General features: G+C 35.5%; 1 protein-coding gene across 3 annotated transcripts in view; it reads left to right on the top strand.

The window, feature by feature from the left end:
• Positions 1-24,043, top strand: part of TTN (titin) — a 243,986-nt gene that overhangs the window by 77,754 nt on the left and 142,189 nt on the right. For all 3 annotated transcript variants that reach the window (XM_038182090.2, XM_072041024.1, XM_038182073.2), the window contains 42 exons: positions 100-381; positions 480-758; positions 1,239-1,526; positions 1,672-1,950; positions 2,055-2,333; positions 2,426-2,704; positions 3,236-3,523; positions 3,678-3,965; positions 4,566-4,856; positions 6,577-6,864; positions 7,939-8,031; positions 8,156-8,438; positions 8,688-8,871; positions 9,213-9,302; positions 9,385-9,652; positions 9,747-10,007; positions 10,582-10,791; positions 10,901-10,978; positions 11,093-11,119; positions 11,842-11,889; positions 12,823-12,879; positions 12,996-13,073; positions 13,339-13,593; positions 14,427-14,519; positions 15,097-15,174; positions 15,916-15,981; positions 16,548-16,631; positions 16,904-16,966; positions 17,217-17,291; positions 17,637-17,714; positions 18,228-18,305; positions 18,473-18,553; positions 18,987-19,064; positions 19,283-19,363; positions 19,555-19,638; positions 19,958-20,056; positions 21,492-21,569; positions 22,439-22,513; positions 22,711-22,785; positions 23,050-23,133; positions 23,434-23,496; positions 23,809-23,886. In XM_038182090.2, the coding sequence (XP_038038018.1) occupies positions 100-381; positions 480-758; positions 1,239-1,526; positions 1,672-1,950; positions 2,055-2,333; positions 2,426-2,704; positions 3,236-3,523; positions 3,678-3,965; positions 4,566-4,856; positions 6,577-6,864; positions 7,939-8,031; positions 8,156-8,438; positions 8,688-8,871; positions 9,213-9,302; positions 9,385-9,652; positions 9,747-10,007; positions 10,582-10,791; positions 10,901-10,978; positions 11,093-11,119; positions 11,842-11,889; positions 12,823-12,879; positions 12,996-13,073; positions 13,339-13,593; positions 14,427-14,519; positions 15,097-15,174; positions 15,916-15,981; positions 16,548-16,631; positions 16,904-16,966; positions 17,217-17,291; positions 17,637-17,714; positions 18,228-18,305; positions 18,473-18,553; positions 18,987-19,064; positions 19,283-19,363; positions 19,555-19,638; positions 19,958-20,056; positions 21,492-21,569; positions 22,439-22,513; positions 22,711-22,785; positions 23,050-23,133; positions 23,434-23,496; positions 23,809-23,886 (6,264 nt within the window). The remainder of the gene's footprint in view (positions 1-99; positions 382-479; positions 759-1,238; positions 1,527-1,671; positions 1,951-2,054; positions 2,334-2,425; positions 2,705-3,235; positions 3,524-3,677; positions 3,966-4,565; positions 4,857-6,576; positions 6,865-7,938; positions 8,032-8,155; positions 8,439-8,687; positions 8,872-9,212; positions 9,303-9,384; positions 9,653-9,746; positions 10,008-10,581; positions 10,792-10,900; positions 10,979-11,092; positions 11,120-11,841; positions 11,890-12,822; positions 12,880-12,995; positions 13,074-13,338; positions 13,594-14,426; positions 14,520-15,096; positions 15,175-15,915; positions 15,982-16,547; positions 16,632-16,903; positions 16,967-17,216; positions 17,292-17,636; positions 17,715-18,227; positions 18,306-18,472; positions 18,554-18,986; positions 19,065-19,282; positions 19,364-19,554; positions 19,639-19,957; positions 20,057-21,491; positions 21,570-22,438; positions 22,514-22,710; positions 22,786-23,049; positions 23,134-23,433; positions 23,497-23,808; positions 23,887-24,043) is intronic.

Raw genomic sequence — 24,043 nt, 5'->3', positions numbered from 1 at the left:
GGACTGTCGCCTTCTTGGAATTTCATTTTTCCAGTTAATATCCTCCTACATTTCCTCTCCTGGAGTGTTTTTTACTGTTAAATATCTTCTCTTAAATAGCACCACCAACCTTTGTGAAGAAGCTGAGTGATCTCACTGTTGTAGCTGGGGAGTCGATTGAACTGCAGGCTGCAGTTGAAGGATCACAGCCCATTTCTGTTCTGTGGTTAAAAGAGAAAGGGGAGATCATTAGAGAAAGTGAAAATCTTTGGATTTCCTATTCAGAAAACATTGCAACTATGCGGATTGGAAACACAGAACCAGCCAATGCTGGGAAATATGTTTGTCAGATAAAAAATGATGCTGGAGTTCAGGAGTGCTTTGCCACACTTACAGTGCTTGGTGGGTAACGTCGTATAAAAAATATAATATGTTTTTATGGTGCTAATTACTATTGCATTGTTGTTTTTAAAAATGTTGTGACTTGCGTCTCATTGCAGAACCTGCAATCATTGTAGAGAAGCCAGGCCCCGTGAAAGTTACAGCTGGAGACTCTTGTACTCTGGAATGCGCAGTAGACGGCACACCAGAGCTTACTGCTAGATGGTTTAAAGATGGGAATGAATTGTCTACTGACCATAAATATAAAATCAGCTTCTTCAACAAAGTATCTGGGCTTAAGATCCTCAATACAGGACTAGAAGATAGTGGAGAATATACTTTTGAGGTGAAAAACAGTGTTGGTAAAAGCAGCTGCACAGCTTCAGTGCATGTTTCAGGTTAGTTGACTACTCGTTTTGAGTCACATCTGATCCAAATTTCTTTTATAATGCCTTTAGATAGCATACTGTTTCCCATGATTAGCAGTCTGGGGGACTCACTGCTTGTATAATCTTTGACTGCTTGGCACTCCATTGTCACAAGCATCAGGAACAGATGCCTACCTAGCATCTGAGGGGCAGGAGTTATAGCAAGGGTTTGATTTCTTCAACTTTAATCCATTTGTCTTTTCCATACAACTGGTGCAATATTGTTTCATATGAAAAAGAACTGCAAAAAGCAAAGGTATTCCTGAAGTTGATTCCTTAACCATCAACTATTTTTCAGTGTTTTACACAAGCAGGAGCAGATTGCTAATGCAGATACATCAAAATAAATGGGTTTCATTACACACTGAGAACCCTCTGTATTTTAAACTCCTGTACTGAAAGGTTTTTGTTGTTGTTGTTGTTGTTTGTTTTATGTTTAAACAACTGCAGATCGTATTATACCTCCTTCTTTCACAAGAAAACTGAAAGAAACGTATGGTCAGCTGGGTTCTTCTGCTGTACTGGAGTGCAAAGTTTATGGGTCACCACCTATTCTTGTTTCCTGGTTTCATGATGGACAGGAGATTACCAGTGGAGACAAGTATCAGGCTACCCTTACAGACAACACCTGTTCTCTGAAAGTGAATCTACTTCAGGAATCTGATATGGGAACTTATCTGTGCACAGCTACTAATGTAGCTGGATCTGATGAATGCAGTGCATTTTTGAGTGTTAGAGGTCAGTATCAATAAGAAGCCAGAGCTGGATGACTCAAATTTGTTTTCAAAAAGACTTAATTCTTGGTTTTGTTATATATTTCTGATTATTATGCTCTTCATCAGAAGCTGAATGTACTTCTTCTCTGTTTTATTTATATGCTTAGAACCACCATCTTTCATGAAGAAACCTGAACCGCTGAATGTTTTCTCTGGGACAAACATAACATTTACGAGTATCATCAAAGGCTCCCCTCCACTGGAAGTTAAATGGTTTAGAGGTAGTGTTGAGCTAGTACCAGGGCACAAATGTAGTATAACCTTGCAAGACTCACTTGCAGAGCTGGAGCTGTTTGATGTACACCCACTTCAGAGTGGGGACTACACCTGCCAAGTCTCTAATGAGGCAGGGAAGATTTCTTGCACAACACATCTTTTTGTCAAAGGTTTGTCCAGACTACTGTTTCTTATGCTTCTTTAAAAAAAAAAAATATATATATATATATATCCTGGCTTTATTTAATTTATCTTTTTGTATTGTTCATTATAGAACCAGCAAAATTTGTGAAGAAGGTGAATGATTTAAGTGTAGAGAAAGGGAAAAATTTACTCCTGGAATGCACATATACAGGTACTCCACCAATTTCAGTAACATGGAAGAAAAATGGAGTAATATTAAAACACTCTGAGAAGTGTAGCATCACCACTACAGAAACATCTGCCATACTGGAAATCCCTAGTAGCAAACTAGAAGATCAAGGGCAATATTCTTGTCATATCGAAAATGACTCTGGACAAGATAATTGTCACGGTGCAATCACAATACTAGGTGCGTCATCAAGCCACCATTATTTCATCAAGTGTTATTTCAACTACTTGTGGTCATTGTGCAATACCTTTTTTGTGCTGTTTGTTCTTCAGAACCACCTTATTTCATTACACCCTTGGAGCCAGTGCAGGTGACTGTTGGGGATTCAGCATCCTTACAGTGCCGGGTTGCTGGAACACCAGAAATGATTGTGTCATGGTACAAAGGCGATACAAAGCTGAGGGGAACGGCTACTGTGAAAATGCACTTTAAGAACCAAGTTGCCACTCTGGTTTTCAGTCAGGTGGACAGTAGTGACAGTGGGGAGTACATCTGCAAAGTAGAAAACAGTGTTGGAGAGGCTGCTTCATCATCTTTGCTCACAGTTCAAGGTGAATCATTCTTTCCTAAAAATTAGGAAAATGGCCTATGTTTGTTCTTTCAAATACAAAGATTGTCTTTTAATTTTTAAAAGCTCTATTCTTTTCTGACCAGTAAGATAACCTGTGGTAATGTGTTCTATTAACAAAGGTCTAACAGTAAATCTAACTTAAATATATCTCTTACTGACCACATTTCTTCTGTAGTGATAGAAGCTTCTGCATGTTCATTCCCCGTTTAGGATATTGCTTTGACTGTTTCTGCAGTTCAAGAGTCCTGAGATCATAAGCTAGCTAGTCAGTCCTGAGGGTTAAATAGTCTCACTGGGTGTAAACAAGGGCAGAATGGTTATATATTTTCTTGCATCCATATGCACCGTGTTCTTTTCACTTGAGCTCCCAAATTAAATGATGTACATTTAAATGTAACATTTTTTAATAAGTTAAAAGCAAAAATCCATCATACTCTACAGTATTGATGAGTACAACAATAGGTGCATAGCTTTTGAAAGACCTCATGGTACAATACCTGTTTTCTTACAGAGCGTAAACTTCCTCCTTCTTTTACCCAAAAAGTAAGAGATGTTCATGAAACCATTGGCTTACCAGTTACGTTTGATTGTGGCATTGCTGGTTCAGAACCTATTGAAGTATCTTGGTTTAAAGACGGTGTACATGTAAAAGAGGACTACAATGTTCACACAACCTTCATAGATAATGTAGCAACTCTGCGGATTTTGAAGACGGACAGGAGCCTTATTGGGCAATATACCTGCACAGCAACCAATGCTATTGGAACTGCTTCTTCTAGTGGCAGGCTTGTCCTTACAGGTTGGTGGGCTGTGAAACATTCAATTGAAGTATCTTAAAACTTGCTTTTACTTTATATGTGTATTAAATATTGTACAAATAATATTTATTTTGAAAAGATTTAAAGCAAATTGTGATGTTAAAGTGATGCTTTTTAATTTCTTTCACTCTTTAGAAGGGAAGACTCCTCCATTCTTTGATACTCCAATTACATCTTTGGATGGTATCATTGGAGAAAGTGCTGACTTTGAGTGTCACATTTCTGGAACACAGCCTATTAGAGTCACATGGGCAAAAGATAACCAGGAGATTAGAACAGGAGGAAACTATCAAGTCAGTTATGTAGAAAATACAGCCCATTTGACCATCTTGAGAGTTGACAGGGAAGATTCTGGAAAGTATACATGCTATGCTAGCAATGAAGTTGGAAAGGATTCTTGCACAGCTCAACTGAATGTTAAAGGTACTGAACAAATAATACATTGTGTGTAATTTTTCTTTTCATTGTAAAGGAAGTTGGCATTATTGCTGCAAGAAAAGTTTGAGAAAAAACTTTAAACATAACTTTTGAGGTATAGCTCAAAAATATCTATCTGGATGGTATAATACACATGGATCTTTAAAGAGAAATTGAAAGGACCATTAACAATGAAAGAAAGGATATTTTCTTCAGCCTAATTTCTTTATAGCCTTTGTGCTATAAAGAAAAAAAAAATTTCTTTATAGCCTTTGTGCTTATACAGGCCTATTTCTTCCTTGATAACTCATCAAAAAATCTTGTGTTTTTAAAGGCATTTGACTTAGATCAATCATCAATTAATCAAATAAGTGTGTTTTTTTTCCTGTCGTTTTTCACAAATAAGAAAATCCACTAACACAGTGACTGTACAAGTAAGACACTTGCCATTGATCTTGGAGTATTTTCACTAAAACAAACAAACAAACAAAAATCCTATGTAAATGACAGCAACTATTGATTCCCCAATGTTTTTTTTTTTTTTCTTCAAACACTTTCCTTAGAATTTTTTATTTCAGTTTTGGTGCATATGTTCTTTTTTCACAGAACGAAAAACTCCACCTACTTTTACTAAGAAATTGTCTGAAGCAGTAGAAGAAACAGAAGGGAATGAACTTAAACTTGAGGGCCGTGTTGCTGGCTCTCAACCTTTGACTGCTGCTTGGTATAAAAACAATCAGGAAGTTCACTCAAGTCCTCATTGTGAAATATCATTCAAAAACAATACCTTACTTTTGCATATTAAGAGTGTAGAGCAATCAGATGCTGGTTTATATACCTGTAAAGTGTCCAATGAAGCAGGAAGCGTGTTGTGTACATCTTCTGTTGTTATCAGAGGTTAGTAGAAATCATGCTTTTCTTTACTTCTTGATTTTCTTTCTGTGTTAGCTGCAAATAGCTTCTGTCTTATGACTTCGTACAGCCAGTAAACTAATTGTGTTGTGCTTAATTGTTTTTGTTTGCCTTAATATTAATAATTTGTACTGAGATGGACATGATAAAACTGGGTTAAACCACAAAATCAATAAATTATTTTGATTTTGTGATTTAAATTTGTGTGTGTGTAGGAGCTTCTTTTTCAGTATGTGCTATGACTGATCTAGAGTAAACACTGAAATCTGAAATCTTTAATGTGATGTTTTTTTCTTCTTTTTTTATTTTGCCTTTTTTAATTTTATTTATTTGTTTATTGAAAAACAGTTTTTCTGTGCAATTACAACTAAGCTTGTGCAGCTTTGATGATGTGTTGTGGCAGCATGGCACATCATCCTAATACTATTGTAGGAGATTGCATATTTGATTCTGTACAGGTGTCTATGTAGTTTTGCAGCCTAATAAGTGTTTTAGTTATTCTAATATTTTTGCATGCTACTGTCCTTATTTTGTGGAGAAAACGTATTATATAAAACATTTCTTGCATGTTTGCATACAAAACATATACTGTCTTGTTATTAATTCTATTTTCTAAAACTGACTCATATTCTCAGACTTATGCTTATCCTTGTTCATTGCTTTCCTATGTCTTAAGAACTGCGTGTGTTTCTTTTTCTCCGATGTTCTTCATATTTTCCTTCCTTGAATCATAGAATTATTAAGGTTGGAAAAGACCTCCAAGACCATCTGATCCAACCATCCCCGTACCACCAATATTACCCACTAAACGATGTCCATAAGCACCAGATCCAACCTTTCCCTAAACACCCCTTGGGACGGTGACTCCACCACCTCCCTAGGCAATCCATTCCAATACCTGACTACTCTTTCTGAGAAGAAATTTCTTATTTCCAACCAACCTGAACCTCCCATGGTGCAACTTGAGTCCATTCCCTATAGTCCTATCGCCAGTTATCTATGAGAAGAGGCTGACCTCCAGCTCCGCACACCTTCCTTTCAGGTAGTACATAGAGAGCAATAAGGTCTCCCCTGAGCCTCTTCTTCTCCAGACTAAACAATGCCAGTTTCCTCAGCCACTCCTCAGAGGACTCATGTTCCAGGCCCTTCACCAGCTTCATAGCCCTTTCTCTGGACATGCTCTAGAGCCTCAATATCTTTCTTGTAGTGAGAGGCCCAAAACTGAATGCAGTTCTCAAGGTGTAGCCTCACCAGAGCTGACTACAGAGGGATGATCACCTCCCTGGTCCTCCTGGTCACACTATCCCTGATACAAGACAGGACCCCATTGGCCTTCTTGGCCACCTGGGCACACCACCGGCTCATGTTCAGTCAAGCATCGACCAGCACCTCCAGGTCCTTTTCCTCCGCACAGCTTTCCAGCCACTCTGGACCCAGCCTGTAGAGTTGCATGGGGTTGTTGTGACCAAAGTGCAGGACCTGAGACTTAGGCATATTGAACCTCTTCCCATTGGCCTCTGTCCATCAATCCAACTTGTCCAGGTCCCTCTGCAGGGCCTTTCTACCCTCTGGCAGATCAACACTTCCCCGTAACTTGGTGTTGTCTGCAAACTTACTGAGAGTACACTCAATTACCTCATCCAAATCATCAATAAAGATATTAAAGAGGATAAAGAGAATTCACTGAAGCACTTTCACCTTCCAGAACCTAAAAAGCCTCCACGTTTTGACCAGCCCCTTCAGCCAGCAACAGCAGAGGAAGGTGGTAACATACAGCTCAGCTGCCATGTCCAAGGATCACAGCCAATCCGGATTCAGTGGCTGAAGGCAGGAAGAGAAATAAGAGCTTCAGACAGATGCAACTTCAGCTTTGCTAATGGAGTAGCTCTTCTGGAACTTGCTGCAGTTACCAAATCTGATTCAGGAGAATATGTGTGCAAAGCTTCAAATATGGCTGGCACTGACACTTGCAGATCTAAAGTGACTGTTAAAGGTACAGTAACATGAACAAAATCAAGGATTGTGGTGGAGATTTAAAACTCCTTCCTACTTCATTTTGTGTGGAACAAAGACACTAACATTGTAATAGCAAGCAATTAGTATCTTTTAGTTCTTTTCAAAACTGTAGAAAACAGTACATTTAACAATAATTTATATATAAATAGAAACATAAACAATGGAATATCACTGTCAAATCAATAGCATATTCTTACCAACAAGATTAAGAATTTAGTTCCTATAGCTAATCACAGAATTTAAGAAAAATGCAATTAAGTGAAAATTACTTGTGTCTGCATATTTTATGGGAATAGTGGTGTTTATTTAAGAAAGTACAAAAATAATTTTATTGATAGTGTGGCCTTAGAGGTTAGCTGTTTCAAAATTATTACAGCTTCAACACGTTTTGGACTTTTAGCTAGAAGTAAATGTTGCTGAAGCATGAGAGCTTCCATGTAGAGTCTTGTATTTTTGCATTCAAGATATGCAGGTTCAGTAATATGTAGAAGCAGCATCTTTTTCACTACATGGGTGGCAGCAGAGCTAAGAACTAGTCAAAGGAAAAAAAAAAGGGGGAGGGGGGGAAATAACAGATCAGTGTTACAAAAAGTTCAAATAACTCTGAGGGTGAGATTTCCAGAAGCAGAAAAGAGAACACCTCACTAGAAAAAATGACTAATTTTAGAAAATTCTTATTTTTATGAATTTGCATATCTATGCAGAATAAAAATGACCTGACTGATGTTAGTGGAAAGCATAACATGTCCTACAATGCTCAGTTTCATTTGCAATGTAAAATACAAGTTACTTAAAATATGAAAATATTTTACATTTTTTTGTATTTCACATAATATTTTGTTTCATCTTGTAACTCATTCCTTTTCACACAGGTAATTTTGGAGATTTTCAAAAGCCATCTAGACATGGTCCTGGGCAAACAGCTTTAGGTGTCTCTGCTTGATTGGTTGGAAAATATGACCTTCAGAGGTCCCTTCCAACCTCATCCATTCTGTGATTCTGATAAAACAGTCTGTTTAATTATTTGACTCTTTTTACTTATTTATTTTAGAAAAAACAACAGCTGCACCAGCAGCTAAGAAAGCAGAAGTGGAGGGAAAACTTTATTTTGTGTCAGAGCCTCAGAGTATCAAAGTCATGGAAAGTAAGAACTCTTTTTCAAAAAATTATATGTCTTCTATTTGTCTATACCTGTTGCTTGAGATTATGTCCTGTTGTCATAGAAACATCTGCAAAGACTTATCTTCCTCATTTGCATCTTTCCGTAGAGACTGTTGCAACATTTATTGCAAAAGTTGGAGGAGAGCCAATTCCAAATGTTAAATGGATGAAAGGGAAATGGAGACAACTCAACCAGGGAGGTCGTATTTTCATCCAGCAGAGAGGAGATGAAGCCAAACTAGAAATAAAGGACACAACAAAAACGGATTCTGGCATGTACAAATGTGTAGCTTTTAACCAACATGGGGAAATTGAGAGGAGTGTCAACCTACAAGTTGAAGAAAGGAAGCAAGAAGTCATAGAAGGGGATGTCAGGGGGAAACTAAAAAGGTATATGCAAAGATTTTATAATTACTTTGCAATCAACACAGAAAAACTTTCTGATTAAACCTCTCAGATCAAGATATAATATTTTGATATTCATGATAAAAGTATAACTGTGTACTTAAAATAGAAGCACCTAACTAGGTTACACTAAAGGAGTGCACTACAGTAGTTCTGTGTTGATTCATTTTTTCATTGACCATCTTTCTAGAAATGAAGTATTGTATATTTAACTTATGTCATTGATTTGAATAGAACTCCAACAAAAAGAAAGGAAGATGAGGAAGATCAAACTATTGATATCTTGGAACTTCTCAAAAATGTTGATCCTAAAGAATATGAGAAATACGCTCGCATGTATGGAATTACTGATTTCCGTGGCCTCCTGCAAGCCTTTGAGTTACTAAAGCAAACCCGAGAGGAAGAAAGCCATAGATTGGTAAGATACAGTGTGACTACAGCATTGGCTTTAAGAGTAACACAGCCCCTGTGAACAGACTTGGTGTCCATGATGTGATATTACTGTGTGAACAGGATTTTCTGGTATCTGTTTAGATCTTTTAGTTCTCAAATTCTTGCATGCTCAAACTGAAAAAGAAGGAATGGCCCTTCTGGCCAGGTATGTTGTCTTGACAAATTGGTTGCTATTTTTTAAGATGAGAAGATAGGCTAGATACAGTATGGCTACAGCAAGCGTAAGAACTAGTTTTATGTTGGATAAAAATGACAGCTTGACATTTAGGATCCTTTAATCTTTAAGTACATTCTGTCTTATTACAGGAAATTGAGCTTACAGAAAAGGCTCAAAGAGAAGAACAGGAGTTCGATGAACTTGTATCATTTATTCAGCAACGACTATCACAGACAGAGGTAACTTATTTTTGTCCTGATTTGTGAAATATTCAAACCCATAACAGGGAACTTGAAACTAATTTAAATTAATATTTTTCAGCCTATTACTCTGGTCAGAGACATTGAAAATCAGACGGTTTTAACAGATGAGGATGCTATCTTTGAATGTGAAATTAAAATTAACTATCCAGAAATTAAACTTTCATGGTACAAAGGAACACAGAAACTGGACTCCAGTGACAAATATGAAATTAGAATTGAAGGTGATCGCCACATACTTAGGATCAAGAACTGCCAGCTTGAAGATCAGGGAAATTTCAGAATAGTGTGTGGACCACACATTGCCAGTGCTAGGCTAACTGTGATTGGTAAGCCTACTTTTGAACTAAGTATTTGAATTCTTTGATTATTTTATTGTCTGATGTCTGCTAAAAATATATATATATTTTAACATGCTAATAGAACCTGCAGTTGAACGGCATCTTCATGACACTACTTTCAAGGAAGGAAACATATGCACGCTCTCTTGTCAGTTTTCTATCCCAAATGCCAAGTCTCAGTGGTATAGAAACGGGAGGCCCATTAAGATAGGAGGGAGATACTCAACACAAGTCTCCGACAAAGTACACAAACTCATCATCAAGGATGTTAGAACAGAAGACCAGGGACAGTATACCTGCAAGCTTGAGAATCTAGAAACAACTGCAGATCTGGCCATTGAAGGTTTGTAAAAAGATGTAGAATCTCTTTATTACATTAGTGGTAAAGAGTTGCTGGATGTTCCATTAACAGAACAAATGAAAATAAAATGGATTTCTTAAAGAAATATCCTTGAACTTGGAAATGGATTAAACAAGAAATTTTGTTGTTCTTTCTCTTTGAACATTATGTGACATATTCATGTAAGTTAGTATTTTTAACTAAATTATCATTACTAATGGCCCCTTGCTCTCAAATTGTTTGTCATACTTTCTTTTAACTTCTTTTATCCTATTACTCTCCTGTTTTCCTCATATTTCCTCTTTTTCCATAATTATTCTTTACCTTCGCTTGATTTCCCTAATGGCTTCTCTTGTATATTTTCTGTACAACAATCTTATGTTTTTATTCTTACATCTTCTAATCTTCATTCTTATGTATAATACTTCATAGTAGATGGAATTCCTTTTCTCTTATTTGTTATTACATCTCATTATAGTGTAGCTATTTTTATGAAAACAGTGAGAAGGAATTAGTTAAACTAAATGACCTGGTCTTAGTTAATAACAGATTTTTTTTTTTGTTGTCCCTGAAACAGCTGAACCAATTCAGTTCACAAAGAGCATACAGAACATTGTCGTGAGTGAACACCAATCTGCAACCTTCGAGTGTGAGGTATCTTTTGATGATGCAGTTGTGACTTGGTATAAAGGCCCCATTGAACTGAAAGAGAGTCCTAAGTACAGCTTCAGAAGTGAAGGTCGTTGTCATTATATGACTATTCACAATGTTACTGCAGAAGATGAAGGTAAAAAATCATGGCGTATTTTGGCCAATGTCATTCTTTTCCGTGATTTTATGTTCTTTTTTTTCTAATGATACAAGCATATAAATATGAAAATTTGTGCCTGCTGCAGGTGTATATTCTGTAATTGCTCGTCTTGAACCAAGGGGAGAAGCAAGAAGCACTGCAGAGCTCTATCTGGTAACCAAAGGTTAGTGAATTTTCTAAACAAATTTATGATCCTAGCTACATATAAATTTGTGAGTTTGAAACATGATTCTGGAAAAACAAATAGTTCTAAAAGAAATGTATTACTCTTTTGCAGAAATCAAACTGGAGTTGAAGCCACCAGGTAAAGATAATGCACAAGATTACCACAAGATCATGTCTGTTATCTGTCATAGATATATTGCATTGTTCTGCTTTATCCTTTTCCCCTGGCTATAGAAAGTGAAACCTACAGTCTGAAAAAATATTCCTCAGCCATGCATATGAGGAACTATTTATTCTTATACATAGTGGCAATGACTACTTTGATAACTCTGAAAGCAGTGATTATTTTTGGGTCTGGGTCTTATTTTGTTCTGGTTGTGTCTGGTCTTATTTTGTACAATATGGGAAGCCACATTCTATTAAAACAAACAAGTATATTTTTATTTAAATGACTGAGGAACAATGAAGAGGTACCAATGAATACATTCAACATCACCTGCACAGCTGAACAGTTAAACAAGGAAGAAAAATGGGTAGCAATCATCTCCTTATGATATATAATGACCTTCCTTTCTGAATGTTCTTAAGAAAGAGCCTACTCCAAAATGACGCAAATCTATCTATCTATCTATCTATCTATCTATCTATCTATCTATCTATAAATAAAATGAAACGGTGCAAAGTTGGCCAGATAAAAAGATTAATTAAAGTAATTATCTATACATGGGATTGCTTATGCTTGAGGAGCAAGTTACAATAATTGTGTGCTAAAATATAAACAAATAAAGGCCCATGAACTAATCTTGGGGATAGAAAATTCAGATCTGTATTTTGATTCAGTTAAACATTTTGACTTTCCAGATGTTCCTGATGCCAAGGTTGCAGTTCCACCTCAAAAAACAGCTGAAGGTAGGATAAAAAACAAGCAAAAAAATACTTGTTGCATAGTGCTTTTTTATATCATCACTGAAGCAGCAGAGTCATGGGTACCTCAGAGAAAAATCTTAGACAGCTCCAGTGATAAAATCTAGTTGATTCTCCCTGTAGAAATGTTATAAGAGAAAGCATTGGTGTGAATAGACTTCTTTTGCAGCATCAAAGATAAAAATTATACACAGAAAAGAATGAAGCTATGTCTCTTAAAAAGAAAAAAAAAATGCCCATCATTCCAGCTTGTTTTTCTGTCAGTCTGCTGTTAACTCCACTTTCCCTTTATTTCTGTTTTCCTGTTATAATCATTCTTCATTTTTACCATATAAATACCTTTTAAACAAACTCTCTGAACTGTGATTTTGAAAAATAAAATAAAATCTAGCAATAATAATAATTGGAAAATAAACAACAAAGTCTTTTGAAGACAGAATAAACAGTTTGCATGTGTATTGTCAGTGGACTTCTCTACCCAGGCTCTGTTATTCTTCTACAGACTACAAACATTACAAATGTTTCTGCTAGATTCAATCATTTAGTATAGATTGAGAAATGCAGTCTTCTAAGTTACATTTCCATGCCAATTTTGTAAATGCTTGGAGTGACAGCAGGAGGGAAAAGATTGATATTTAGATGAATTACTATCAGAAAAGATAGGAGAATGATGGCAGGAAAGAAAACAAAGCTGTGAAGGGTTGGGGTTCAAATAACAGTAGACTGGAGATTCGCATTCAAAATATATTGTTCCAGATACAGTGGATGGTCAGAATGAGCACCATTTTTCCTTTTATTCATAGTTGCAATAAAATAATCTCCTCTGCCTGTTTTCCAAATGCACTAAGATATTTCTTCAAGAAGACTTGAAGAAATACTTCCACGGCTTTATTCTAAATATTTTGTTTTTCTCATAAGCTACCCCTATTCCTATTCTTCTGCCTCTTGTTCCAACACCAGAGGAGAAGAAGCCAGGTAAGAATATTTAAAGTACTTGGATAGCATGTATATGTTTAATTATAACTGCATTGTTTTGGTTTGTTTTAATTAAAATTTTACTTTTTTTTTTTTTTTTTTTTTTTTTTTTTAAGCAGAAAAGAAGGTTTCAGTAAAGAAAGTCACCAAAAAGGTGGTTAAAAAGGGTCCTGAAGACGTCCAACAACCTAAAGGTAAATTCAAAAAACAAACAACAAAAAAAGTATCTTAAGAATAGTAAATTTACCTTCTGGAACAGACGTCTGTTTGATTTCTTTCTATATGTTAAACACATACGCATTTAAAATCCAAGCTGATTAGGACTGCTGGGGGAAAAAAAAAAAGGGGCGAAGAGGCACTTAAACTGTCTGTAAGGGAGAAATCATTTCATTAACTGTGATCATCCAATACACCTTGCAGATTCCAAGCTATATTTTATTTATTTGTTTATTTGTTAAGTTCCTGAGGTTCTGCCAGAGAAGCCCAAAGAGGTCAAAATAACATCTATGGCAAGGAAAGAAGAGATTCATGAAGAAAAAAAGGAAATATATGAAAAGTCCAAAGAGCCTTATGAAGAATGGGAAGAAGATTATGGAGAAGAGCATGATTATTATTTCAAGGAAGAAGGTTATGATGAAGGGGAAGAGGAATGGGAAGAAGCTTATGAGAAAAGAGAAGTGGCTTATGAAGAAACACGAGTCATTCATGAAGAAGGTATAAAAGAGTTTTTATTATCTTACAGTTTGAACTTTAATATGCTGCCAAGTTGTGATTGCTACTTGACAATACAAGGAGCGTGGTATGGCAAGATATAGGTGCAGATAGAAAGTGATACATTATAATATGATTACCAGTGGACTTCGCAGATTGGAGCATCTTTAAAACTTAATGTGAATTTCTAGTTTGTAAGGTTATGTGTTATTTTTAGTTATTTCTCCTATCATTTTCATGCATTCTACATATACTTGATTTAGGTTACATGTTTCAGATATCAATTTTTTGATGTTAATAACTGGATAATTTTGCAAATCCTTGTATGCTTTAACTGTCTAAGGTGGTAGTAGGTGACAGGACGAGGGGGAATGGGCTAAAGTTACGCCAGGGGAGTTTTAGGTTAGATGTTAGGAAGAATTTCTTTACTGAAAGGGTTGTGAGGCACTGGAACGGGCTGCCCAGGGAGGTGGTGGAGTCACCATCCCTGGAAGTCTTCAAAAGACGTTTAGATGTAGAGCTTAGGGATATGGTTTAGTGGGGACTGTTAGTGTTAGGTTAGAGGTTGGACTCGATGATCTTGAGGTCTCTTCCAACCTAGAAATTCTGTGTGATTCTGTGTGAATGTGTATGCCTCTAGGACCAGAAAATGGTTCTGATGAGAAAATGTCAAACACAGAAATGAACGAAAAATTTTACTGCTACAGTTAGATCTTCAAAACTCAGTGTATGTTTCAACTTCATAATCATATAATTGCATAACTAATTACTTCTGTCCTTAGTAAGCCCTTAGACAATGCATTTTGCATCATTAAGAATTGTTTTTATTTTTAAAGTGGTTGAAGTTCCTAAGATGCCTGTTCCTGAGCAGAAGCCTCCAGCAATTACAGCAGAAAAGAAAGAAAAGAAAGAAGTAACAGTTCATAAAGGTATGACTTTCCTGCAAAACTAACAGCAACATTCAAATTTCTCTCTCTAATGCATTCCCTTCAAGCTGAACTGTGATTGCTATTCAGATTTCCTTGAATAGAAATTTTCCTCATGTTGGACAGTTACATGACCAAGGGGCATGGCAAACCTTCCTCTTCTTCCACCTCAGATTTTCCAGCAGAGAGAGAATACTGGCAAGGGTGGTTGAAGCAAACCAAGAATTGCTAGCAAAATCAATCTAAGCTTCGGTTGTCTTTCCTCCTCACTATATATTAGCCTTGGCCCTGGGTGGTGCTTTCTAGCCAGTGAAAGCTGCACTTCTGAGAAGCATCCTCCAATCACTGCATATCTCTCAGGGAAAGTGGGCCATATCACCTGTTTCACATGTACCTTTACCATTATTGTAGCAAACAAAGCAAACAATACCCTAAGTAATGTATTGGATACACAAAGTTTATCACATCTTAAGCAGAGGAGGGAGAAGGGGGAGATATCCAGTTCTACCTGTTTTATGCTATGCCTAGAAAATAATTTGCAAGATGATTTAAATGATAAATATATATTAATCACTTACAGTTGTCAAGAAACCTGTTGAAGAAAAAGTTGAGATTACCACTCAGAGGGTTGCAGAAGAAAAAGTCAAACGGGCTGAGGGTAACTACTGTTTAACTGTGATACTGTTTAGTGTCATCTTTACATGAAAGTTGCAGTTGTTGTTACTTAGGTGATCTGCATATGCTTTGTCTTCAGTTAACATGGATCTGAACAATTTTTCAGCCTGAAACAGCTCTAGTAAAAGCTTCTGCTGAATTGTGTAAAAGGAAGACACACAAAAAAAAAAGGGGGGGGGGGGGGTGGAATAGAAAATGTAGATATTAACATTGAATGCTTTAAAACAGGAAGGGAGTGTAGATTTACATCAAGTGACAAAATACGTTCCACTCTGAGCTCAAGATGTGAAATCCCCGTCTTCCTCAGCTTTCCACCTTGACTTGTCTGTCAGGGTGTCTTGAATAAATGTTTGAAATAAGGATGCATCCTTATTCTCTTTGTAACTCACTCTTCTTGTATAGCATTTACCATTCTGCAGCTGGAGTCTGTTGAATAGAATTCAGAATATATCAGAATATGACCTTGTGTCATAACCTGAGCTACCCACCCCCTTTAGAAGGCAGCAATAAAATCAGTGAAGCAAACACATTCATTCTGTTGCTTTGCACAGTTCTGAAGAGCCTGGCTTAGGTGCTGAGCTTGATTATGTTTGTCAAGTGTTTTTTTTTTGTTTGTTTGTTTTTGTTTTGTTTTGTATTTTCAGCATTATTCCTAAATAGCTGTAGATTTATTTTTATCTTGTTGACAAATATATGACTGATTAACCAAATCTAATGTCAACAGTAACAAAGAAAATTCCACCACCAAAACCTTCAATGATCATTGAAGAAAAAGTTATGAAAAAGGAAGGTACAGATCAACATCTTTCAACTGCTTTGTTTTCATCAGCACCTTGAGTATTCTTGCATCTCTTGTGATTTTGTATGGCTGTTTATGTACCTGAATTTTTTGTACTGGTCATGCTGTGACTAGTTGCATTGTTTAAAGCATTTGTGATTGTGATTGTGATTCATCTTTAAATAACTGGCAGGATATTGCAGTGTGACTTAGTTTTTTCTCTTCGTATTCTCTGCCTGCTGACATATGCTTACATAGTAATGGCCCTGTGTCCCAACACTTCTTTGAAGAAACGCCTTTGGTGTTATTCTGATACACCAGTTCTGAAAGTCTGTGCATGCATATATTTTAAATTCTGGGGATAAAAGCGTCTGTTTCTTTACACTTAATAGATACTACATTTTTACTTGTTATGCTTGTTTTGTGTTCAGTATTTTAGAATGTGAATACTGACTGTCTAAATATGTCTAAGATTTAAGTACATAATACAGATAGAGATTTTGTAAAAACTCAAATGCTCTCTACCACTACTGTGGATCTAGGATATAAAATACTAAACCAAAATCCTATCTTTAAAGTACCGACAGTAGAAACATGGACTGTTTCAGAAGAAAAGATGTCGGTTTCTGTCCACAGAGAAGAAGAGTACTCATTTGTCACAGGTACGTACAAAACCAAAAAGCTGTACACCCCCCAATAAATAAATAAAATTAAATACAATGAAAAATAACACTAAACAAAAAAATCTACCTTGCTATACTTTCTTTAAATCTATTTTTATATGTGGCAAATTACATATTTAGACATATTGTACATTTACATTTCAATATGCATTGCTTCTTTTTGTTTGTTGTGTTATGTAGCCTGTTTTCTTTAGATTAACAGACGTTAACATCTAAGCTATTTTACCTTGTTAAAATGCTTTTCTTTGAAGAGCCAACAGAACATGAGAAGACAGTTGAAGAAAGATTCTTTGAAGCTGTTTACCCAACTGAAGGTAGATAATGAGAAGTTAATATTTAAGATTTTAAAAACATTTTGAATTCATTTGACAATCAAAACTCACTGTCAGATTTGCACATGCTGTTAATTTTCTGGCTGCCTTTTTTTAAACATATTAATGTATGTGTTTCAGTGGACCTTGGAATACTGGATACACATAGTATCTTCCTAAAATATTTCAGATTTACTACAGATGTTGACATTTCATATCTCCAAATTTAACATCTTTCAAATTCCTATTGCAGCACGTAAGGAAGTCACAGAGGAGGAAGAAGAAGAAGAGATCATTTCTGCAGAACCAGAGATCCCTCATGATGAAGGTGAACAATATCATCATCACGTGGCTAATTTTTTGGAGCTTTCATCTTATTTGGCTGTACTACTCTTTACCAAAGAACAGCATATTAGAATTCAGATCATTCCATTTCACTATGGGTCTACTCCCAAAAGTTCTATACCTACTGTATTTCTAACCTCTGCTTCTTCATGACTGCTTTAATTAATTGTTTGAATTTTTTTTTTTACATGAGACTGTTGCATCTGTCTGATAAAACAACATATTTTTTGACATACTGTGTTTGCTTACCCAGCATGTTGAAGGCAGCCTACAGTGATTTACTAAATATTTTCAGTCTTCTAAATGTTCACCACTTCTCTCTTCAAAGTGCCTGAGATACCAGAGAGGCATGTCCCAGAAGAAAGAAAGCCTGTTCCTGTCCCAAAAGAAGTTTCACCAGCTAAAGGTATTTCTACTGCCCTAGACACAAACAAACAAAAGAAAAAAAAAAAGTTATTTTCTTTCATTATATGTGTTTTAAGTTGTCTTGAATGTATTTATGAATTTAATGTTTATGTGGTTTTGGCTCTGCACTATCTCCTTTCTCTTTTTTTTGCTTTGTTCTATAACGTTATTTACAGTGCTTAGGTGTCTCAGTATCCTTTCCTAACAATTTTGTGCTTGTTTGTATTTAGATTGTGTGGCTTTTGCAAATAAGTGTAGAGTGTTTTTCCTTCAATACAGTGCCATGAAAGATGATAGTACATTAATATTAATGTTGATATTTTATACTGTATTTTATTGTCTCTCCTAAGTAAAGACAATACATGCTGCATGTCCAAAAGGTTGTACAATGTATTGTGCTGTGGTGCTCAGCTGCTTGTCCAGATATTATGCTTTATAAAGCAATTTCGTCACTGAAATCTGGATAAGTGTTACAAAAACTAAAGTTCTCTCACTTTGACAATGCTTTCTAAAGTGCCTGAGGTACCTAAGAAACACGTTCCAGAAAAGAAAGTTGCTGTTACTAGAAAGGAAGTGTCTCCCCCAGCAAAAGGTACAGCATCTTTTGAAAGTGGACTTTTACCAGTCCTGTACTATTGTTCTAACTTCTAAATATAAGTGTATGTAGACTTTGTGTGCTATGTTATATGTCTGTTCTTACCTAAGACAAACGCAAAAACATTGGAAAGATTACTGAAACACATTTTAATATCTTTAAAGTGCCTGAAGTGCCTAAAATACCTGTTCCTGAAGAAAAAGTACATGTTCCTGCTCCTAGAGAAGAACTTCCACCTGCGAAAGGTATACTTGGTGATGGACTATACTTAAATATCTGTTTCTGTTGTTGTTTTTGTCGCTGTTCTTAACCTACCTGTGTCAGAAAAGTATATATATATATATATATATTTAAACTATAATTGTTTGTACATATATAACACTTTTTAAGGTCAGGTAACATACTTGAACAGCTCTTTCTTCAGTTAATAAATCTGTTTCAAAACACTTTCCAGTGAATAGTTTAATATTTTTTTTCAAATATTTGTTGATCATCTTATATCTTTCCATGTTAAGTGTATTATTTATGTGTTCTGTGGTGTTTCTTGGTATCCTTCTAAACAAATGCCTTTCTATAAGGCATCTTTCAAAAGCAGAATCTTTCAAAAGCAGTAGATCTTTCAAAAAGTAGATCTTTCAAAAGCAGAATTCAGTTGTCTTATATTTTATCTTTTTTAAGTGCCAGAGGTGCCCAAGAGAGCTCCCCCAGAGAAAAAAATTGCTGTTCCAAAAAGAGAAGAAGCTCCACCACCTAAAGGTATACCTAAATAAAATATCACTCTTTTCTTGTTATCTTAAACATCTTGATTGTGTGGGTTAAATTTCATTTTGATTGTTAAGTAAATCTGGTTTTGGTTGTACTTCAGTTATATTAGCTATGTACCTTTTGTGTCAGTTTTGTCAGTCCTTTAGATGTAGTCTTAAAACACCTGTAATTTGATTTATTTAATATTATTTTAATTAATATACCTGAAGTGCCAGAAGTACCCAAGAAAACAGCTCCAGAAGAAAAACTACCATATGCTCCCAAAGTAGAAAAGGCTCCACCTGCAAAAGGTACAATATTGTTTATTGTAGTCTTCAGAACTTCAATATTTCCTTCAATTTGCTCAGATGTTGTGTTTTATAAACAGAATATGTCCATGTGCAATCTTCTTTTTCAATAATACATTTCTGTTATATGTTTCCTTTGCCAGTTTTGCACTTTCTAAATCCTAAAACTGAACGCTTTTTTTTTTTTTTTTAAGTGCCTGCAGTTCCTAAAAAACCTGTCCCTAAAGAAAAAGTACTTCCTGCTGTTCCTAAGAAAGTTGAAGCTCCTCAAGCTAAAGGTATGCTTTCCAGTAGAATGAAAGAATATGCTGTTTCTCAACTTCTCTGTGGTGTATGTTCTGTGTTGTTTTCAGTCATTGATTTGTGCTTGCTCTGTGAATTGTGCTGTACTGATTTTGTGACAATTCATCAATGGATTATTTTGTATGTGTTGTTCAGTACTTACAAAAATATTATTTGTAAATGTTGAATCTCTGTTATATGTTATTTGCTCGATGTCCTGAAACAATTCTTTGGAAACTTAGATTTAGCATCTTGCAACATTGCTTCCACACTGGGATTAGAAATTCATCCATTTAATGTTATTGTCTTTCAAAGTGCCTGAAGTGCAGAAGAAAGCAACTTTTGAAGAAAGAATATTCACAACAGAAGAAAGAATATCTGTAGCCATTCCAGAGGAAATTCCACCACCTGAAGGTATTCTATAAACAAACACTAGTGAGAAACTTGTACTAGAAGTCTGTTGTTCTAAAACCAAGATCAAAATAAAAAAATAATAAAAAAAAGGATTTGTTACTTACCTTGAATAAGTTTTCTAGTGAAATACTTTATGGACTTGCAGGCAGTTAAGATCCTCTGAGTGCCACTTACCATTTCAGTCCTGAATGCCAGGATCCCACCCCACTGACATGAATGGAAACTCTACCACCAAACACAATGATCTTAGGATCAAGTTCTCATGAAATCATAGTAAGATGTATGTGTAGGTGTATAGTGTTGAGGTTAGACTCCACTACTTAGGACTGTACCTATGAATTTCTTATAATCCCTACAATGTTCTCTGGAGCCCTGCAGATAGGTAGCAGTACTATGCTCTCTTCAGCTTTAGCTTCTCACTAGCTCTTTTAGGTCAGATTCTCATATGCAAAGGAGGTTGAGATCACTTATTTTAAGTTGGCATAATTCCAACAAAGATCTGTTCCAAGATATCCAATATCAACATTGTGACTGTTTTCCTATCCCATTAATGACTTGCCAGTCAATACAATTTACATATTCTCTTGAAAAATAAAAATAATTTTTAAAAAGAGTTACGGAAGTTTAGTGGAGGACTTAGTGTTAAGTCAGAGGTTGGACTTGGTGATCTTGGAGGTCTCTTTCAACCTAGATGATTATCTGATTCTGTGAAGTTATCCCTGTCAAATATGAACATGCAAGTACATATATTCATATGGATAGATATACTGTTAATTTCTGTTCCCTGCTTGTCAACCTTTTACACTCAAACAAGTTGATGTTTTCCCCCATACAGTCATATTTGTAGATATATGTATGCCAGGTTTTCCTTTCAATATTTTACCTATCCTTATGATCTTGGTTTTGTCCCTCTTACTTTTATGTAGCAGGGTCAATCTAATTCTTTGGCCCTTGTCTCCCCACATCAGTTGTTGTGATGGAGAGGTTTGGGTAGTTAAGGCATTCTGATGTACTGACCATTGACCAGTGAAAGATATTTGAGACAGATAACACCACACAATAGGGTACACGGGGCATGCATAACAGACATCATTTAGTGCAAGTCATACTTATGTGTGTGCATGGCAGTTTCATAGAATGAATCATAGAATGGCCTAGGTTGAAACGGACCTTAAAGATCATCTAATTTCAACCCACCTGCTCTGGTCAGGGTTGCCAGCCACTAGAGCAGGCTGCCCAGAGCCGCATCAAGCCTGGCCTTGAATGAGAGTGAGCTTCTGTATAGTATGCATAGTTTTTGTATAGTTTCTGAAACTTCTGCAAGTTTCTGTATAGTATGCATATCTGCCAGTGTCATGCAGAACTTGTCTTGATCTTCTTGCCCATCCACTGATACATCCACCAAAAACCCTAAAACTAAGTATTTTCTTTAAAGAACCAACAGTTGAAGAATGGGCTGAAGAAGAAATAGAGGAAGTATCTATTTCCATTCACAGAGAGGAGATCTCTGAAGGTATGACCACAATTCAAGAATACTAGGCAGAAGCAAACAGAGATTTTTATTTTTTATCAAAAATATCATAGATTCTAATTTAGTCTAATTAGAAGGAAAATGTACTACTGAATAAATACGCCTTAAGTTTCATATCTTACAAACTTTAACACTATGAATGTCTACAATTTCTTTGACTTGCTTCTGAAAACTGTGGTTAATCCTGTTTTAATATGGTGAAAATAATAAGTTATCTCTTGGGTGTTGAGAATTATCAGCCTTTCGCTATTTTTTACAAGAAAAATCTCTATTGAAAATTACTTTTTCACCTTGTTTCTCAAATGAAGTAAAGTCTCTTCAGAATATCATGATGTACTGTTTCCTCAGGCTGTTTCATGGCAAAATGACTAAATTGTTTCCACCTGTAAATTTATTGGTGGTAACATATACTGATTGTCTCAATTACCTTTACAGGTGACACCATAGAAAGTATTTGCAAAGGATGGCTTTAGCCAAAAAAATTTCTCAATATCTGGGAGAGAGAGTTTCTCAAAATAGACAAATTCTAATATTAGTGAACTAGTGAGCAGAGGAATGGAAAGTGCTGATCTGGCATTTTAAATGCTGAACATTTTCAAATTCCACAGAAATACAAGATAGGAGCTCAGTCTCAGTTGTGTTTAAATTGCTTGGACTTGTTTCATTGGCTTCAGAGGAAGCAGGAGGGTTTGAATCTAGTTTTTGTAACCTAGTAATTCCAGGGGTGTCTTTTAGTAATGCACACTGCTTATTCTTGTCTTATCAAATATTTTATTACTTACAAAGGCTATAAAGACAGTAATAAATGTCAAATACTGAAATTCAAGTATCTTTATTTTACTATTTTCAAGTGACCGAAGAAGAGTCTTACTACATAGAGGAGAAGGTAACTCTTCCTAAAAGAGAGGAGGTCCCACCCACTAAAGGTACACATTAATTTCATTTACAAAATACTGATTGTTTCAGTGTTCCTTGTTTCATCAGTCTGAGTGTTGTCACTACATGTTTCTCTAGTTGTTTTTTTGTGTGTGTGTGTGTATTGTTTTTAATATATTAAGGAAAGCATGCATGTTTAAGTGGTACTATTCCTCTTTGTAAAACTATGTATTGTAATCTCTTAAAGTGACTGAGAAGCCTAGGAGAGTGGTCCCTGAACCAAAAATTCCAGCTGCCCCTCAGGAAGCTCCAGCAGTTAAAGGTATAAAACAGTTCCTCATCTGGGTCATGTATTCTTGTTTCCTCCAAGGGGGTATTGTTTGCCTTACTGTCTTTCTGCGTTGACATGTGCAATGTCTGCTTTCAGTGATGAATGGTTGTCTCAAATTCCATCTTGTACTATGAAAAGTTTGTGATAACTCAGTAAAATTTTACTAGTTTAAAAAAAGAAAAAGGTAATAGACAATTACAAATAAAGCAGTTTAATATTATTTCTCAACTTTCCATCTTACTTATTTTTCTGAAGTACCTGAAGTTCATAAGAAAGCAGCTCCTAAAGAGAAAGTACTGATCCCTGTTCCTAAGAAAGTGGAGGCTCCACCAGCAAGAGGTATATCAGTGGTTTGCTCCTGTTGGAAAAAAAAAAAATAATAATAATAATGACTTTACTGCTGCATTCTTTCTTTGACATATATCATGATATATATCTATAAATAGATATATCATACCAATTTTCTTCAACATCAATATCAAATTTCTTCAACATTAAACATGTACTTATGTCTGTTTGTCTACAATGTGGACTGTGTTCTCTGTCTTGCTAATGGAATTTATAAGCTATTTCATCTTTTATGTTATGCCTTTTGGTGAGATCAATCCAATTTTCTAAAGTTGCACAATCTTTTTTAAGAACCTCCAGAAGAACAAGTGTCCATTTTCGAGAGAGATTTTGAAGTAACTCCCTCAACCAAAGGTAAACAGAGAATGACATCATGGAGTATTTTTGGTCAGTCTTGTAGTACTTGTATTTAGGCATTTTACATAGATAAATTTGTTTTTATTAGTATCTGAAATCTGTCTGCATCTTCCAGTTCTTTTGGTTATTTACTGTGCTTTGTTTGCACTGTGCCTGTAAAGTACGCTCTTTTTCAGTGTCTTATTTTTGTTATTGAAGTTTCTTTAGCATTTTCTTTTACAAAAAAAAAAAAAAAAGGCAGATGAAGTAGAAAAATCAAATATATCTGCATTTAAAATACTACAATTAAATATTCTTATTCTTTTTAAGTGACTGAAGTGCACAAGAAAATTATCACAGAAGAAAAAGTTGCAGTTGCTAAAAAAGATGAGGCTCCACCCAAAAGAGGTATATAATTTTTCAGAGCTACACAAGAGAAGTCTTGTTTCAGAATACTGATTTATATTTGTAATGTCTGATTGTAACAAAACAAATTGTTTCAATGTTTGCTGTCATTTCTTTATTTGACTTAAAGAATTGTCACGTCTCTGGTTTTGTGTTTTGT

Source organism: Anas platyrhynchos, chromosome 7 (assembly GCF_047663525.1).
Source record: "Anas platyrhynchos isolate ZD024472 breed Pekin duck chromosome 7, IASCAAS_PekinDuck_T2T, whole genome shotgun sequence".
NCBI lineage: Eukaryota > Metazoa > Chordata > Aves > Anseriformes > Anatidae > Anas > Anas platyrhynchos.
Note: the sequence above shows the minus strand (reverse complement) of the source record. Positions and strands in the feature narration are given on the sequence as shown.